The 21121-nt window shown below is 39.3% G+C and overlaps 1 protein-coding gene across 1 annotated transcript in view; it reads right to left on the bottom strand.

Annotated features, from left to right (window-relative positions):
• Positions 1 to 21121, bottom strand: part of LOC307138897 (mannosyl-oligosaccharide 1,2-alpha-mannosidase IA) — a 347413-nt gene that overhangs the window by 139397 nt on the left and 186895 nt on the right. The window contains exon 3 of the mRNA XM_079837590.1: positions 328 to 443. Coding sequence (XP_079693716.1) covers positions 328 to 443 — 116 coding nt within the window. The remainder of the gene's footprint in view (positions 1 to 327; positions 444 to 21121) is intronic.

Raw genomic sequence — 21121 nt, forward strand, 5'->3', positions numbered from 1 at the left:
CCAATAGTTTACCCTCAGAACTGTCCATCAGTGAGTAATCTCTCCCTCTACATTAGATACACGTCTTTCTTTCAATCCTCGGCACACAGAGAGGACAAGTCCAGTCAAGATGAAACCACAACGGATGCCTTTCATCCACTCAAAAATGTCTGATTTGGACAAAAACTCTCAATTCCCTGGACTAGACTTTGGTTAAAAGAAACAATTGATTCCAGCGCAGCTTCGGATCAATAGAAGGCTTTTACATGAGTGCTTTAGACGTCCTAAGATTTAGCTGCTAACCCACAAAGGAATGCTAGTGATTCCCACCCAACACTGTTTGCTCACCGAGTTCAGATCCAGGTTGTTTTGGACCCATTCCTTGGCTTCTTCATACTCCTCCATCAGACCCATGATGTACAGCGTGTCCAGAGAATCCACGATAGAAGCCCCTCTAAGTCCACCTGCAAACACAACACACACAATTCATGAAATTAATGTCACACAACTTTAAATGATGACTCTGACTTTTAAACATTAAATATTTAATTTAGGCTTTTATTCATGTTTAAAGGTCCCATGGCATGAAATTTTCATTTTATGAGGTTTTTTAACATTACTATGAGTTCCCCTAGCCTGTATATGGTCCCCAAGTGGCTAGAAATTTTGATGGGTGTAAACCGAGTTCTGGCTGTCTTTCTCTGCCTTTGAGAAAATGAAAGCTCAGACGAGCTGATCTGGAATTTTCCTGTTATGATGTCATACCAGGAAAGGTTACCTCCCCCTTCCTTTGTTTGCCCGTCCAGAGCATTCAGAAATGGATTGAGTTTATGTCAGCACAGGCTTTACAAACAGACTTTACAATATGGATTCGACAGCACCGCGACAAACAGTGAGTAGCAGTGTTCATTAATGCCTGATCTGTGATCAGTGATTTCTGATGTGTAGCTTATCATCCAAGTTAACTCAGACTTTCTTTCTAGATCGCTTAATGATCGCTGTCTTGATCAGTGTTGGGGGTAACGCATTACAAGTAACTTGAGTTACGTAATAATATTACTTTTTCCAAGTAACTAAAGTAACGCATTACTTTTCACATTTACAACAAAATATCCGAGTTACTTTTTCACATTAATTTGACTGACAGCTCTCCTGACCCCATGTTGAGAGTTAGTGCAGAGGCGTGTGTGTAAACATGATGGTTATTGTTCTAGACTAAATGTGAGCATTTATTTATCTCACTTGCACAATAAAGATTCTGTATTCATCAAAATGACTAAAATCAGTCAAATGCAAAATCAGAATACTATGCAAACCTCCAATAATTAAATGTTAAATAAAACTAATATTTTTATGCATTTAATCTACCTTTATATTTAATTTACCAATGTCTTGTGGCTGACCTTTGATGATGAAAATTACGAGATTTTTTGTTTTTATGGGTAAAACTTTTTTCTACTGCATCTTATTCTACCATTATCCAGAATGGAGCTGCATGCGGGAATCTGCATTTTTACCACAGCCTGGGGCTTATTATTTCAATTTTGGTATGAAGAGGTCTTTACCGTTGCACAAAAATATAACTTTTTTTGTTATAAAAATAAAATAAAACAAGCCCAGCCCAGGTGAGAAAAAGTAACGCAAAAGTAGCGTAATGCATTACTTTTCTTAAAAAGTAACTCAATTAGTTACTTTTTAAGGGAGTAACGCAATATTGTAATGCATTACTTTTCACAGTAACTTTCCCCAACACTGGTCTTGATGCCCTAAGCGTAATGCATCAGTGAATCAAGCCAGTGACTAAAACGATCGTTTCTGTTAGTAGCATGAAACAAATCCGTTTTTGAAGTGATTAAACTACAGAAAGCGATCAAAGAACACTCTTTATAATGTTCAGATCTGTCAATCACATGTCGCGAGTGTATCTGCACACTTGCCCAAACGGCCATTATAACGAATGATGCTTTTATGCAGCACAGTGAAGCTCCTCCTGTATTCCTGTCGATATTGTGTTTGTTGTTGTGGTGAAAGCATTTTGTGAGAGAAAACGCACTGCAATGACGAGATCACTTCATTCACGCGATCAACAGACTGCCTGTGTACTCAATACTCATCACTGCAGCTTTTCATGTGATAGGAATAGATCATAAAATAATGCTATAATCCACACTTTGACAATTCGTTCATCTCGACGGCTGTAATGGTACATTACATGTGTTACAAAGTTCGTTGAATAAGGTGGAAGAAGACAGAGTTGACGTGACTGGGACTGTTTATTCAGAACTCTCAGCTACAAATAAGCTCACGCTAACAGCACAGCGCTCTCAACAACTCAGTACAATAAAACTTCCTCCAGCTCTCCGTGGTTCACGAGTGCGCAGTCAGCCCTCTCTCTCATATGCATGCAGTGCATGGATTGCCTCGCTAAACAACGCCCCCTCTGCAACATAATCTAACACTCATTTCAAATGCAAAGATGTCAGCCAATCACAACAGTGGGCGTTTTCACTGAAGTCTCACAGCAGACACGCCCCTTGAAACAGGGCATTCAGCCACATGGCAAACATCAGTATAGAAAAAATGCCTTTTATTTCTAAATTATGACATTTTTTGTTGTTAAAATCATACTAACAATATAAGTAAACCTCAGGAAACATTATAAAATAATAGAAAAATGCCATGCCATGGGACCTTTAAACATTGATCAACAAACATAAACAGAAGCTCAACTGAACCTGCTTGATTTGTGACATCAAACCTCATTGGTTCTTGCTAAAGCTCAAACGTGATGCGTAACACGAGAATGAACCTCTTTGGCTCTTGTCCATCAAGCGAACACAATAAAAGAGTCAATTCAATCTGTTCATCATACAGTGATCAAGTCTCTTCAGAAAATTTGGACTAAATTCATTTGGATTAGTTTGACGATCTCTTTATGAACTTTTTGAAGTGTCAAAGTGGTAGTTGCGTAGCTGTCAATGGAGGGACAGAAATCTCTCAGATTTCATCAAAAAGATCTTCATTTGTGTTCTGAAGATGAGTCCCTTTAAACTGACCCTTTATTGTAGCAAAAACAAACTAAAGGCAGCAGAATAATAGCTGAAGTGAAGGTGCAAAACTGCAAAACTTCAGGTCCCTTATTCCCTTCTCTCACCCGGAGATCCCCACAACACCAGAGCTTTAGCTGCATTTAATTTGAAGTTATTAAATTCTCTTCACATCCTTAATGAAAAATATTCGGAGGCTTTCATTTAATTCACTCGACCTTAAATGAGATTGCTCGGGCTTCAGGCCCTTTAATGTAGAAAACACACAAACTGTGGGGCACAAAACAAGGTCTTTATTGCTTCAGGAAAGTGCAGGGAGGCAGTGGCTCCGTCGGAGCAGATGAAAAGCACATTATATGTAGATAGGTGAAGTTGACAAACAATGAAATATTTCATCCCTCCAATGGGAACGAATGAGGCAATAAAAAACAGTCTTGCAGGATGTGTTTCAACAGTGTGTCGACTTCCAAAACTCTGCTGCAAAAATCCCTGCTGCTTCACATTTAATGAGCATTTCAATTAGGAGCTTAAGAACTGTGAAAAAGAAATGAAAAACCAACACCCACAGGCCACAGCCTTTCCCATGACCTCCCTAGAAATACTGCAGCTGGAGAAGGATTTCAGCAAACTCGGGTGCAAATGAGACGTAGCGTAAATCGGAGCCCTGGGCGTCGTGTGCCAGTGCCATTATGTGATGCAACTATGAGCAACGCTGCCTATTACAAGGTGCTATCAAGCAACACTGCACAAAAACACCAGCGCAACCAGCGTGTGCACAAACGTGTGGGAATAACTGCAAAGGGTCTGAGAGAACCGACGAATAACAGATGGTGTGCTCTTACTAGTGAAAATAACTGGAAAGTCTTCAGTCCCCTGCAGGTAAACGCTGGTAAAGGAGCCAGTGTGTTTAGACGTCACGTCAGTTTGGATGCACATGAAGAGCATCTCTGCCAGCACAAATAATGAAGGAAGCGCTCTGCGATAAGCACAGAGAGCACATAAACCTCGCAGCCTGATCTTATCATGATCGGAAACCAGAGCCGGATGGTGGGTTTTGTGTGGCTCGTGGTCTGAAAATCCCCCATCGAAATACAGGGACGTATTTAGTCGATTGGAGAGTAACTCAAAGTTTTCTTTTGAGTCAGGATCTTAAACCAGATGATCATTCTTTCAATGTGTTATCGTTTACTTCTTAATAAAGTTACACACCAGCTGGTGACTAAATCCAAAGCTCTCCAAAGCCAATTTTCCTTGCAGTTGGCAGCTCTGCAAGCGTTCATTCTGGATCCTGCACGTAAATATGTGCATAAATGTTTGTTTAGTGCAAAATATTCGATGTAAACAAGCAACAATTGGAGAATTATGTGCAAAACACATTTTATAAATTTTGTTTAAATAAAACTAAATATGGGTACAGTAATGTGGAAAATTACAAAATAATATGAAAAAAATGTATAGAGCTCAATATATACAGAATATATCAAATTAAACAATTAAAAGAAATGTAGATAGGGCCTAATATAATATAATATAATATATATATATATACACTTTTTTTGTAGTTTATTTTAATTACCCTTTTTAGAATATTTTTGTAAATTTTTAGTAATTTTTTGTATATTTTGTACAATTTAGTATATCTTTTTAATATTTTAAATAGGAAGGAAGAACAAAACAATAAACTTGGTTAAGGTATTTTTCTGACAAAGTTATTTGGCAAAAAAAAAAAAAAACTACAGGTTTTATTTTAGAAGCCAAAAATGCATAGAAAAACAATAATATCCAGGAAAAGGATACATTGACTACAACATAATTAGTTATTAATATTTCACTGGTTCCCCTGTTTTTGCATGCGTTTAGTTTCTCTGTACGTAACAGGGTTAGGGTCAAAAATGAGGTCGGCACATTTTGGAATGTTTCATTGCGTTATCACAAATAAAACAGCTGACTTAAAGCACATCAACAAAATCTTTATTAAATGTTGAATCATTTTTGGATAAAGGGTGATGTCAATTTTCCCAGGCCAGACATCACTTTCTGCCACTACTGTATATATACCACGGCTGCATTTATTATTTATATATTTTCATATATTTATAGTTTTCATGATTCTTTGATGAACAGATATAAATGTGTTGCAGTATGTCACTGTCACTTTCGATTAATGTAATGGATCTTTGCTGAAAAACAAAGTATTAACTTCTTTAAATTCACTTTTGAATATATATATATCCCCAAACTGTTCCCACAAAGTTGGGAGCATGAAATTGTCCAAAATGTCTAGGTATGCTGAAGCATTAAGAGTTCCTTTCACTGGAACTAAGGGGCCAAGCCCAACCCCTGAAAAACAACCCCACACCATGGACGAGTCTGGGTTTGGCGGTTGCCAGGAGAACGGGACTTGCCTGACTTCATTGTGCCAATTGTAAAGTTTGGTGGAGGGGGATTATGGTGAGAGGTTGTTTTTCAGGGGTTGGGCTTGGCCCCTTAGTTCCAGTGAAAGGAACTCTTAATGCTTCAGCATACCAAGACATTTTGGACAATTTCATGCTCCCAACTTTGTGGGAACAGTTTGGGGATGGACCCTTCCTGTTCCAGCGCACCAGTGCACAAAGTGTCGGTCCATAAAAACATGGATGAGCGAGTTTAGTGTGGAGGAACTTGACTGGCCTGCACAGAGTCCTGACCTCAACCCGATTGAACACTTTTGGGATGAATTAGAGCGGAGACTGAGAGCCAGGCCTTCTCGTCCAACATCAGTGCCTGACCTCACAAATGCGCTTCTAGAAGAATGGTCAAAAATTCCCATAAACACACTCCTAAACCTTGTGGAAAGCCTTCCCCGAAGAGTTGAAGCTGTTATAGCTGCAAAGGGTGGGCCAACTCCATATGAAACCCTACGGATTAAGAATGGCCACATTTATTATTTATATACTGTATTTTCATATATTTATATAGTTTTCATGATTGTTTGATGAACAGATATATGTCTTTACTGTCACGTTCGCTTAATGTAATGGATCTTCGCTGAAAAACAAAGTATTAACTTCTTTAAATTCTCACTGAACCAAACTTTTGAATATATATATATTAATATTCATGTTGTAAAACTATAGCTTTAATCTTTCACTTGACCTACTTTTGTCATGATGTTCCACTTGCTTTAGGTATAGATTAGATAAGACGTTGTGATCTGTTCATCTCGGCACGTCAGGGCCCTGTTTGACCATCTCTACCGCCTGTAGGATGATCTAGGATGATTTTATCTGCTGCGCTCGACACAACATCAGTCTTCTTTATCAGTTCTAATCACGTCGGACGTCCTGGGAGCCGTTCATCTTTCTTCATTTCCCTTCGCTCGTCGTTCCTTTCTAATCAAGCTTCACGCCCATCGGAGAGTGCGGTCCGGCTTTATCTTTGACCCCAGCTTAATCCCGATATGGGCCAGCTAATGAGGTCAACGGCAAAGGACGTCAAAGGGGTAAAAAGCCAAAAGAGACACAGCGCTCTCAGATCCCTAAGTGATTGCGGATCCGAGGCGTGTCCCATTTCCTGCTCCTCTTATTAGTAACAATGTGGCATATGGCCGACTGCTATCAGCCTCCTGTAGAGATTCTGCCACGGGCCGGAGACGCTCGCTCGCATTTGTCACTTTCAGACCCAGTCGGGGTTTAATCTGAGGCAAAGACGGCGAGTGATAGAGCGAGGAAGATAGCAGGACCACTGACTGTCACAACCTATCAGCTGTTCTATCTCAACGCCATCTCTACATCTCTATCTCAACGTGAGGCATCAGACAGGTTTGGTCCGACAAAGTCATTCCTAACCCTTCCGTCGAAGTGCATTGTGTCGTTTGGTTTTTAAGTTCTTGCATTGTTTATGAACAGAAATACAAATTGAAATATTTTATTTGATTCAACACACACATACATATATATATATACATATACATATATATATGGCAGTATATGTCTAAATGAGTAAGTCATTGAATCATTCATTCATTCGATTCGTTCAAACGGCTGATTCATTCAGGAATCAAGTAAATGGCTCTCTTTGAATGAGTCATTCCCTGCGTCCCAATGTGCATTCTATCCACCATCTCTGCCTTAAATAGAATTGAAAATGACTAATGTCACATACTATTTAAAATGGATAGTATGCACATTGGGACTCAGGCATTGAATCATTGGTTCAACCGATTGATTCGCTCAAAACGCGGATTCCTTTAGAAACGAAACACTGCTGTGTGTTGCTCGGAGATGCACAGCAGATCTGCTCTGGCTTTATAGGTATTACTTAAATTTTTTCCCAACTTTGTGGGAACAGTTTGGGGACGGCCCCTTCCTTTTCCAGTGCACCAGTGCACAAAGCGTCAGTCCATAAAGACATGGAGTCCTGACCTCAACCCGATAGAACACCTTTGGGATGAATTAGAGTGGAGACTGAGAGCCAGGCCTTCTCGTCCAACATCAGTGCCTGACCTCACAAATGCACTTCTGGAAGAATGGACGAAAATTCCCATAAACACACTCCTAAACCTTGTGGAAAGCCTTCCCTGAAGAGTTGAAGCTGTTAGAGCTGCAAAGGGTGGGCAAACTCCATATTAAACCCTACGGATTAAGAATGGGATGTCATTAAAGTTCATGTGTATGTAAACTTTTGACAAAATAGTGTGTGTGTGTGTGTGTGTGTGTATATATATACACACATACTGTACACACACACAAGCTTTTTTTTATAGTAAATTAGGCATAATGGGAAGTCATTCGTTACCAAAAATCTACGAAACAGATTACAAACACTCATGTGTGCCATCAATGTTTGCAACATTGAGATGAAAAACGCAACGCCTCGTGCTATGCTCCGAGAGCAATATTTGTGATTTGATGACAAATTACGTTAGAGGGTGGAGGAGAAAGAAAATGATCTTTAATTCAACGAGTTCCAGGTCCCGGAGGCTGCCGGCGGCGACGCGCTGAAGCGTGGCAAATTCCTATTGAAAACAGAGGCAAAGCACTACTGATTGATAGACTCAGATGAGGCGAGGAGCAGATCAATCCATCACAGCCAGCTCGAGAGATGCTGCAGCACGACCTTATTCATTACCGCGGCTCCACCCCAGGAGACGGCGACACACGGGCCCTGACAGGATGAGACCTGAAACAAACACTGACACTGATTCAGAAAAACTCAGCCTGAATGGAGTACTACCATACTATTTACTGAGCACCGTGCAGAATACACTCTATATGACTGAACATTTATGACTTTATTCAACCATAAACATTGATCTCATCACATAACCATAAAGTTGCATGTGAGTAGCATCTACAATCTAAACAGCTTTCCCCCCGTCGGGCCAAACTGTTCTCATTGCTTAAAGTCCCCATGAAATCAAAATGGATGTTTTGGGGTTTTTTAGTATGAATATGTTAGTCTTACTGTTATCTATGAGCTAGTGTGCTCCAAAACAATGACACATCCGCATTTAGAAGATATAAGCGTTCAAAACGTACAGTCTTTCACTTCCACCAATAAGGATCAAGGATTTTGATGACATCACTCTGCACTTCAGCTTCTCATCAGATTTTCTGTCCAATCAAATGCTCTCTAGTATCTGAAGCCCCGCCCCCCGACATTATAAACAGACGCTGAAGCTGTGGCTGGAATCGGTCCCTTGTTCACACATTTACTATTTTCTACATGGTGAATGGCACAGAGTGCACTATATAGGGAATAGGGAACGATTCAGACGGTGTAAATATGCTTTCCATATGAAGTCTGGTTTCACGTTAGTGTCAGTGAACCGCCGCAGCTCCGGTCCAGAGACACGACAGCACAGAGCGGATCATGTGATCGAGTCGGTCCAGAGACACGATAGCACAGAGCGGATCATGTGATTGAGTCGGTCCAGTCCCGACAGCACAGAGCGGATCATGTGATCGAGTCGGTCCAGAGTCACGACAGCACAGAGCGGATCATGTGATTGAGTCGGTCCAGAGTCAAGACAGCACAGAGCGGATCATGTGATCGAGTCGGTCCAGAGTCAAGACAGCACAGAGCGGATCATGTGATCGAGTCGATCCAGAGACACGATAGCACAGAGCGGATCATGTGATCGAGTCGGGCCAGAGACACGATAGCACAGTGCGGATCATGTTATCGAGTCGGTCCAGAGTCACGATAGCACAGTGCGGATCATGTGATCGAGTCGGTCCAGAGTCACGACAGCACAGAGCGGATCATGTGATCGAGTCGGTCCAGAGTCACGACAGCACAGAGCGGATCATGTGATCGAGTCGGTCCAGAGTCACGACAGCACAGAGCGGATCATGTGATCGAGTCGGTCCAGAGTCAAGACAGCACAGAGCGGATCATGTGATCGAGTCGGTCCAGAGTCAAGACAGCACAGAGCGGATCATGTGATCGAGTCGGTCCAGAGACACGACAGCACAGAGCGGATCATGTGATCGAGTCGGTCCAGAGTCACGACAGCACAGAGCGGATCATGTGATCGAGTCGGTCCAGTCCCGACAGCCCAGAGCGGATCATGTGATCGAGTCGATCCAGAGACACGACAGCCCAGAGCGGATCATGTGATCGAGTCGGTCCAGAGACACGACAGCCCAGAGCGGATCATGTGATCGAGTCGGGCCAGAGACACGATAGCACAGAGTGGATCATGTGATCGAGTCGGTCCAGAGACATGACAGCACAGAGCGGATCATGTGATCGAGTCGGGCCAGAGACACGATAGCACAGAGCGGATCATGTGATCGAGTCGGTCCAGAGACACGATAGCACAGAGCGGATCATGTGATCGAGTCGGACCAGAGACACAACAGCACAGAGCGGATCATGTGATCGAGTCGGTCCAGTCCCGACAGCACAGAGTGGATCATGTGATCGAGTCGGACCAGAGACACAACAGCACAGAGCTGATCATGTGATCGAGTCGGTCCAGAGTCACGACAGCACAGAGCGGATCATGTGATCGCGTCGGCTCAGAGTCACGACAGCACAGAGCGGATCATGTGATCGAGTCGCCACGGACCAGAAAACGTATCGGTCCTGTCTGAATTCTGCACTGAATGCTGTGTTTTAAAGCGATATGGAGGAGATCAGGAGGAGAAACGGTTAGAGTTTAGGAGGAAACTGTGGTTTTAACGAGCTCACCAGCTCTGGCCGAGCTGTGATATAAACGAAACGCTATTGGCTATTTTTAAAAAGGGGAGGAGCTGATAGATATGCCCCGCCCTGTCTTCCTGTTTCAATGGAAATTTCATCAACACATTGAATAATGCTGCATGTTTCAAGGCACTTTAGTGGGACTTTAACCATTCGGTGCCGATGGTTGCATTCTCCACTGTAGGTATGATAATGGAGCTCTTTGGGATGTAATACAAGTCGTTGCCTTGGTAATGCAAGAGATTACAGATGATATGAGATGTAAATGGCGAAATTTATAGAAGATGATCAGATATTTCTTATAATGTTATTATTAATTTAGCTCAAATTGCACTCTTGGCCATCTACAGAAAAACTGGTAGCCAGGCAACAGACAAGTGAACAATGCTGAGTGGCAATGTCACCGCACGCATTCTGGCTAACCATCCTGAGAATCTGAGAACGGAAACATAACATAACTTAGAACCGATCGGCCTGAATTTTATTTTATGTAACAATAACAACACTGGATGCTTAAAAGTATTGACAGTGTGGAATTAATAAATACATTTTCTAACAGTATTTTATCAAATCAAATTAATCAAAGGGATAGTTCACCCAAAAGTGAAAAGTATGTTGTTCCAAACCTGTATGAGTTTCTTTCTTCTGCTGAACACAGAAGACGACATTTTGAAGAAAGTCTGTAACCAAATAGTTGATGGACCTCATTGACTTCCATATTAGGAGAAAAAAAATTAACTGTCAATCAACTGTCTGGTTACCGACATTCCTCAAAATATTCTTCTGTGGTCAACAGAAGAAAGAAACTCACACAGGTTTGGACATTTTGAGCTAAATTCATGAAACAGTTGCACCACTTGAATGTAGAAAAAGGACTTATTCACTCATTTACTGTATACATTCATAAATTATATGTAAGAAAAGTATATGTAAATAACCTGTTGACCCTCCTGCTCCTCGATCAACATGACAAGCATCAGGACAAAACAACACAAGCTGAGAATGACACGACTCATAACAGCACGAACGTTCTTCACCCTTCGTCTCCGGTGGTGGCAAAGAGTGTCTGGTTTTATCATCAGATCATTACCGCAGCCGAGGGAAACACATTAGCCTACCAAAACTGTACGCATGTGCTTTGAACCAGCTCTTTTCTTCTCCCTCTCGTTTGATTGAGGGATGCGTCGCAAAGACGGCGGAGAAGCTCGGGCTGTGATTGCTGCTCCTCTCTGGTGTTATGGTAATCAAACGCTCCGGTCCAGAGCGCGGACCCGACCACCGAGCTTAATGATGTCTGTGTCTGTCCGAGCTGATAGATGCTGTACGGGGACAACAATTCATAGATCAGGGGACATTACAGCCATAGTCAAAATAAACACAGACCATTATAGGAGAAAGCAGACAGACGGAGAACCGCTGCAGCAATGCCATTGATTAATCCCATCTGAGGCCTTGACAATGTGCAAGTGTGTGTGAGACACATACACACACTTCTGATCTAATGCTGCCATCAATTTACCGCCGAAAAAAGTGCGACACAATACCACAAAGTAACTTGTGTGGAAATCCCGGATTAAAGGTGTTCCTTTAAAGTTCCTATATTATAGTTTCTATATTGCATTAGCAAATGTTTCCAGAGAAAGGAGTGAAAAACATGTTAAATGAACCTCTTTGAATGCTAATTATACGCCACTGGCATTGCATACTGTAGCATCATTTATTTGAGGCTATGCGATGCCAGCATCCATGTGAAACGGCATCCCATTATCATCGAAGATATAACAAATATGTGATAAGCATTTGTAATATGTAAAAATGCCGTAAGATTTGGCAGATCAAATAATAAGTAAAAAATGTAGTGTTTAAAAATCCCAGCAGATAGTACTGAAATCAGTGTTGTTATTGTTTAAAAACTAAAATTATTTAAAATATTTTCGGGTAATTCAAATAAAGCTGAAACAAAAATTATAAATATGCTATAAAAATAGAAATATTTAAAAACAAAAATACTTTAAAACTAAAAACTAGGGCTGTCAAAAGATTAATCGTGATTAATCGCATCCAAAATAAAAGTTTGTGTTCACATAATATATGTGTGTGTACTCTGTTAATTATTATTTATATATAAATACACACACAAGCATGAATATATTTAAGAAAAAATTATTTTTATATATAAAACATTTATATTTATATATATTATAGATTATATAAATGTAAATACAGTATATACATGCAAATATTTCTTAATATATACATGAATGTGTGTGTATAAATAATAATTAACAGAGTACACACACATATATTATGTAAACACAAACTTTTATTTTGAATGCGATTAATCGCGATTAATCTTTTGACAGCCCTACTAAAAACTTAAACTAAAAATATACAATTAAAGTTAATTCAAATACTACAATTTATAAATAATACTTCAACAGCTGCTGGAAATGTCATTGTTGTATTGCGTTGTATTGCATTGCGGCACAATTCATATTCCATGCTTAATATATTCATACAGCAGGGTCATTCCGTGTCAAATAAACCACATTTTGGAAAATTCCCCGGCTCAATTTTTTTATTTATTTTTTCTGCAGGAAGATAAACATAAATAGTGATGAAAGCCAAAATATGAAATGTCATGGATGTATATTTATTGCGTAACCCCAGGGGTCCTCCAGAAGGTTCTATGGGGTCCCCAGAACATTTTAGAGAATTAAAAGACAAAGCAAAAATGGATACGGTCTACCGTTTCATTTCTAACCGTTTCTCTTTGTTTGCCACACATACTTTCCAGAATTGTATATGTTTGCTTTGTATCTTTCTAGTGAGTTTTTCTCACTATAGTCCCCTTTTTCTTGCTCACTGGGGTTGTAAGTAATTTTTCATTGAAAATGTTCTTCTTCAGGTTTATACATCCAACATTAAGTATAGCCAAACAATATGCTGTATTTATAATGTCACACTTACTATTTATCTAACAGTTTAAATGTCTTTTCATACATAAAAATATATAGATGGATTTTAGGAAGGGGTTCCCGATAAAGGTTCATCATATTTGGGGGTCCTTGGCATCATAAAGTTTGAAAACCCCTGGCGTAATCCACTGTTTTGTAGAGGGGGGTCAAAATGACAATTCTCACCTGAGATTTGGAGCCAAATGGGGTGTAAAATGACTTTAGAAAGATTATTTTATTTTTACACAGAGATTGGTGTGCCTTTTTAGTCAAATCTGTTGACTTTAGCAATCTTTGTTTCATTACATGCTAATGACACTTGTGTTTTTTGCCTGTAACTCAAGAAGAATTAAATATATCTTAATATCCTTTTAGAATCTGGTTCTTAACAAACATTTCTTTTGGTATCTTCATTTTAAATGCCCTCGATGGTTCAATCCCAGAGATATGAAGATCCTAATGTGGCTCCGTGAGTAAATTGGTAAACTGTGCACATTTTCAGTGGTCACAAACCAAATGTGGGTCTCTTTGCATAAAGTTGATACTTTAGTTCTTTTGAAGAGGAATATCTAAAGAACAAACAATGTTGAAACTTGATCAACATAATCGCATAGAACATTCCTGTCTGAGTGCCATACATATTCCTTTTCCAACGTTTGCATGCCTGTACCTCTAAAAGTATTCATGATATGTTCATATCCTTCTAGATTCTCATTCTCAATAAACTTTCCTTTTGAAATCTTCAGTTTCAAGGCCCTATATAGTTCGATCCCATAGATATGGGGATCTCAAAGCAGCTCCATGTTCAAGTTGTGGAATTTTACTCATTTTCAGTGATTGAAAACCAAATGTGGTTCACTTTGCTCACAGATATGGATCTCCATATCTCTGGGATTGAATCATAGAGGGCCTTTAAAATAGAGATACCAAAAGAAATGTTTGTTAAGAACCAGGATCTAAAAGGATATTAAGATATCTTTAATACTTCTTGAGTTACAGGCATGCAAACTTAAAGGCAAACAAACACAAGAAGTGCTTTTTGCCATTTTGTGAACTGTCACCGTTAGCATATAATGAAACAAAGATTGCTAAAGTCAACAGATTTCACTAAGAGACCTACTAATCTCTGTCTAAAAATAAAATAATGATGCTGCCATCTTTCTAAAGTCATTTTTACACCCCTCTAATTTGGCTCCAAATCTCAGGTGAAAATTGTCATTTTGACCCCCCTCTACAAAACAGTGGATCACTCAGTAAATATACATCTGTGTCATTTAATATTTTGTCTCATCACTATTTATATTTGTCTCCCTACCGAAAAAAATATTAACAAAATCAAAAATTTGGGCCAAGGACACAGAATTATCCAGCAGGAATACTGTGCAAAAAATCCATAATAAGAAACGTATGGTTGCATGCCATTCTGAATTCAGTTTCCAAAACACTCACTTCTTGGTCTGTGAAGAAAACATTGCTTAAAATTGCATTAAACCAGGATAGTGCAAGTATTTTCTGGTTGAAAATATCATATACTTCCCCACTAACATTATAAGTGATAACTGTGACATAAACGCGCATTAGTGGTGTGATCTTACAGTTCAAAATTACTAACCAGACTTTTATTCTTAATGAGTATCAGAAATAAGAAGTGTTTGAATTCTGCTTCAACACACACACACACGCACACACACTGCTGGGCTAATGATGATAACAAGGACGGGCCGTGGAGGGACAGTGTGTAATCAGGCAGTCAAAAGCACAGTCTGGCCAGGCGTGCTGCTTTCAAAGACTTCTTCTAATTGGTCATGCCAGGAGCGAGCTGATTCGCTAACACAGCTGCTTCTGTTATGACAACATCTCCAATAGAATTAGTTAGCCCTGACGACGCAATCGAACCTGATAAGCTCGTCGCAGCAGATGTGGCGCAGCGGCGGGAGAGCAGGGGTGTTTCTCAAACGGAAGGCTGTCCTATGAAGGTTGCATATCTCGGCTGCCACGTCATCTAAAAGGCCATCTCAATTTAAAGGATCCTCGGAAGGCAGCCTTCGTTTGGCGTCCTTCAGTCGGCCTGTTTTGAAGGATACATCGGGTGTATCCTTCGCGGCCTTAAATCACCCACAGTACACATTTAAATTCACAAAAGTTAACTGATGGAAAATGAGTCCGTACTGAACTTGTCTGAGTTTATTATGAAATGCAAGACAAAAATTATGTTTTCGTCTATGAAAGCATACACTCTAAAAAATGCTGGGTTAAAAATAATCCAAGTTGGGTTGAAAATGAACTAACCCAGCGATTGGGTTGTTTTAACCCAACAATTGGGTATTTTTAATCCAGCGGTTGGGTTAAATGTTTGCTGGGTTAGTCCATTTTCAACCCAACTTAGGTTATTTTTAACCCAGCATTTTTTAGAGTGTATTAAAAATGTCATATTTAATAAAAAGTAACATTTCAAATTCAGCTGTTGCTCTCAGGCAACATTGTACCATCGGGGAACAGTATTACCAGCATTTTTTAGAGTGTAGTGTTAGTGATTAATTTACAGCAAAACAAAAGATAATATCTACACTCAAAAAACTGCTGGGTTAAAAATAACCCAAGTTGGGTTGAAAATGGACTAACCCAGCAATTGGGTTGTTTTAACCCAGCGATTGGGTTGTTTTAAGCAAACATTTAACCCAACACTCTAAAAAAAAAAAAGGTTCTATATTGCACCAAAAATGGTTCTTGGCTCGTAATCATAGGGGAACCTTTTTTAGTGCTATATAGCACCAATTTTGGTGCTTCAGTGGTTCTTCAGCGGTTCTTCAGAGGTTCTTCAGCGGTTCTTCAGTGGTTCTTCAGCGGTTCTTCAGTGGTTCTTCACCGGTTCTTTGACTAAGGTGCTATATAGCACCTCTGAAGAACCGCTGAAGAACCACTGAAGCACCAAAATTGGTGCTATATAGCACTAAAAAAGGTTCCCCTATGATTACGAGCCTTTTTTTTTAGAGTGAACCGCTGGGTTAAAAATACCCAATTGTTGGGTTAAAACAACCCATTCACTGGGTTAAAACATCCCAACTGCTGGGTTAGTCCATTTTCAACCCAACTTGGGTTATTTTTAACCCAGCAGTTTTTAGAGTGTACATGAAAAACTAGATAAATGTGTTTGTTCAGGTGTCTGGTTAAAGAAATTGATGTTTTCAATAAATATATTTATTTTTTCTAAATGAAAATGTCAAATGTTTCAATTTGTCCGTTGTGGTACAATGTTGCCTTGAGGCAACAAACTTTAAAAAAAATAAATAATAATGAACATTTTTATTGCCATTGTTATAGTGTCCAATTTTAAGCAGGAAAAACACCACAACTAATTTTTTACTCATTGAAATCATATTGCGTACCGTAGAGGGACATAAAATTATAAAAATGAAATATGAAGTCATATATTCAAATTGCATTTATTCTTATTGCTTCGATTCAGCATAAATATGTTCATTGCGAAAACAATTTCATGTTTTCAGTTGAAATAATGAATATGGCTAACTGTGGAACAAGCAATATTAAAAGTTAAAATGTATGTGATTGAAACAAATGGGATTTATTGATGATAAATATATAAACTTGGTTATTGTGTTTTTAAAACACCTTCAGTTTATTCGTACTATTACAGAAAACTATTACAATATTACAGCAAAATTCATTCATGCATGAATATGCATTGCATTAAGTTATTAATTTATGATAAAAATCATCCAAATGGATGGACATTTTATATGCAATTCAAATTTAAAAAATGTAACATTAAAGGCAAATACTGAATTAAAAGAATACGACAGCGTTGTCACTAGTCTCAAAATGACTGGTGAATTATGAATATTCTGTGCGCGGCTGTTTTTGAACACGTCTAAGGCTGTGGGGATGATTTTCTAGGTCACATGATCTCATCATCGATCTTCAATCTGGCTGTTTACAGATGATATACAGCCCATAATATGATCATCTGAAGGAATCTGCAGACTCTGCAGATACTGTGGCAGAACTGAAGTGCTGCTCTCATTTCATGATGGGTTGGCCAACAACAGGACCAATCACACAGGTCACATCTTATGCCAAAAATCATAGGAATAAGTGACTTAAATAGAATTTGGGGATAAAATTAGCTTAATTGTCCAAGACATTATGCTCTCTCTATACACCGATCAGGTATAACATTATGACCACCTTCCTAATATTGTGTTGATCCTCCTTTTGCTGCCAAAACAGCCCTGACCCGTCGAGGCATGGACTCCACTAGACCCCTGAAGGTGTGCTGTGGTATCTGGCACCAAGATGTTAGCAGCAGATCCTTTAAGTCCTGTATGTTGCGAGGTGGGGCCTCCATGGATCTGACTTATTTGTTCAGTACATCCCACAGATGCTCGACTGGATTGAGATCTGGGGAATTTGGAGGCCAAGTCAACAACTCAAACCTGTTGTTGTGCTCCTCAAACCATTCCTAAACATTTTTGCCTTGTGTCAGGCACATTATCTGCTGAAAGAGCCACAGCCACCAGGGAATACCGTTTCCATGAAAGGGTGTTGGTCTGCAACAATGCTTAGGTAGGTGGTACGTGTCAAAAAAACATCCACATGTCAACATTAACCACTGCAGACCGGGAACATCCCACAAGAGCTGCAGTTTTGGAGATCGCCCTTTCTGCCGAAATGGTCCCACACAGTAGGCCTACTTATTTTCCATTGCTTCATTTTGCGAAATATGTCTGTGTAGGCATGTGTCGACGCGCCTGTGAGTTAACAAATACAATATTTTTCTTTAACCATGCAGCAAACAACAATTTTTTTTTTTCTTCTTTTTTTATCTTTTTATTTCCAAATAGTTCAAGAGAGACCACTACAAATGAGCAGTGTACACTCTAAAAAAAAAAAGGTTCTATATTGCACCAAAAATGGTTCTTGGCTCGTAATCATAGGGGAACCTTTTTTAGTGCTATATAGCACCAATTTTGGTGCTTCAGTGGTTCTTCAGCGGTTCTTCAGAGGTTCTTCAGCGGTTCTTCAGAGGTTCTTCACCGGTTCTTTGACTAAGGTGCTATATAGCACCTCTGAAGAACCGCTGAAGAACCACTGAAGCACCAAAATTGGTGCTATATAGCACTAAAAAAGGTTCCCCTATGATTACGAGCCTTTTTTTTTAGAGTGTATGTTGCACATTTATGGAGTTTTAAATGGTTAATTTGATAGTTTTAAATGGTTATATGAGCACTGTTTTCACTACATTAGTTTGAATTACAACATTTTAGTGATGAGAAATATTTGCAATACATTTAGTAATGGATTATTATCATTTAAAATGTTCTAAATATTTTTTTTTTCTTCCAAATGTTTGAATTTTTATGCGTTTATCTGTTCCAAAGTTGAACAAATCAGACACTGATGGCACAGTGCTCTGTTTTAAGTCTTTTTTTTTAACCAAAAATGCTTTGCGCTGGTTTGGGGCTACTTGGTTGAAAAAATATTTCATCACTGAAAAAAGATTGAGAACCACTGATATAAACAATCAAGCAGTTGAGATTTGCTGTCGCTTCATGCGAGTCTACTGTATCTACATGGATAAATTCTATACATTATATTTAAATGGATACATTTCGACAGCTTTATATAAAGAGCTGGCCAATAAAAGTTTAATTTTACGATGAAAAAAAGGATCTGATGGATCTGCAGTGTTCCCATGATTACTCATGCAGAGTTCAAATCATTCACTGTTTGATGGGCCTCATTGTCCCTTTTCAGCTAACATGGACAGGTAATGGAAATTAGTCAAATAAATGCATTAAGGCCTGAAAGCTTGAAAACCACTAATCTGCAGAATATGAAACGCAAAAGCATATTAAAATGGAAATTTGCACAATGGACCCTTTTGATTGGTGGACACTCTGGTTAATTAGAGCTTGATGTAAAACCACCTTGAAGATTCACCTTTAATTTCACACCATGCTACGCTAGCTCAATAAAACGGCTAAAATGGCCTCGGGAACATATTTACGGTCTGAAACATGATTACATCCCATTTACCACTTCATAATTTCAAGCCGTCTACCTAAAACCTTTATTTTTCATTCGCCATTTAATTAGCGGCCCACCGTTTCGTCTTCTTCCTTCTACAGTATGTTTTTCTCCCTCGTTTCAAGGCGGCGGTTCGTTTCCTCATTATTACATCTACGGCTCCACTGAAATTGTGTCCAGACGCCACAGCAAATGTAAAACTTCACAAACCCTCCAGGCAAGAAAACAAGTTCATTTCATGCCTCTTATTTACCTTTCTCGCTTCTCTCTGTCTGCACCGAGAGACAGAATGCATATGCTCAGACGCGACCAGGCCAAAACCATCAACTGGAAACAATCACCGACCGCACCTGGCAGCCAATCAGATGTGTTCATGCTCCAAATCAACTTACGGGCTCATTTTCAGAGAGCAGAGCAAAGCTGATTGGCCGAGAGCAAAATGATTTGGCCCAGGCAACATTCTACTGGAAATTCAGAAGTCTTACTGTGCTCTGGTCATTACAGACGATCAAGCATGGAAACGATCGCGGAACATTTGTGGGAAAATACAAACATTGTTCATCTTGGTAAGTGGATTGTTTAGTTGTGCTGTGATAAGTTTAAAGCAACATTGAATTATAAGAAGAGGGTGATTTGTACAACAAAGCACATTTTCATGTCTGCATGTGTCTTAAAGAGATAGAGATATGATTATTCATTGTCATTTTGATGCACGCACACACACACACACACACACACACACACACACACACACACACACACACACACACACACACACACACACACACACACACACACACACACACACACACACACACACACACACACACACACACACACACACACACACACACACACACACACACACACACACACACACACACACACACACACACACACACACACACACACACACACACACACACACACACACACACACACACACACACACACACACACACACACACACACACACACACACACAATGTTATCATTTTTTTACTCTCCTGCCATTCCAAACCTGGATGACCTTTATTCTGTTAAGCAAAACAAGATATTTTGACATTTAGGTGAACTATCCTTTTAATATACTAGATCAAATATTAAATCCATTTTTTTAAACTCAATATCTTAGATTTCTTTCATCATATTATTACTAAAATAATAGTTTTGGTTGGAATAGATGTTGAGTAGATGTTGTACTAACTTTAAAGCTACACTGTGTGATATTTTCCCCCATCTAGTGGTTAAAAGGTATATGACCATCCAGTGAATATTAGTTTCTGTTCTTCTCAATTCCAATTTCGTTTTAACTCCTACGGTGGCCAATTTAGTCCAAGATTAATATGGCTTCCAGTTCGACCTCGTCCACATTCGACACGGTGCCATGGAGTGTTAAAACGTGAAAGGCTAAGCTTGAATTTACGGGTATGTCCCTCTTTGGCTAATGTACTTTCAAGATGGAGGGGCAACATGACGACCCGCATTCGAACCCATTACCCGTATGTATTTTCAATGGCATATTATAAACTTACGAGAATACTTTATTACTTGAAATAAGTAAATATACATTAATGAGCACATATATTTTTGAAAGAACTAAGTGTTTTTAGATAAGAATAAACTAAAACAGTTACACAGTGTAGCTTTAACAATGAACAACCTAATAATCCTGATGCTTCTTCATTCGTGAGCACGCATGCACACTATATTGCCAAAAGTTTTAGGACGTCTGCCTTTATATGCACATGGACTTGATGTCATGTTGGGACAGGAAGGGCCCGTCCCCAAACTGTTCCCACAAAGTTGGGAGCATAAAATTGTCCAAAATGTCTTGGTATACTGAAGCATTAAGAGTTCCTTTCACTGGAACTAAGAGGCCAAGCCCAACCCCTGAAA

Source organism: Gobio gobio (genome assembly GCF_949357685.1).
Source record: "Gobio gobio genome assembly, chromosome: 15".
NCBI lineage: Eukaryota > Metazoa > Chordata > Actinopteri > Cypriniformes > Gobionidae > Gobio > Gobio gobio.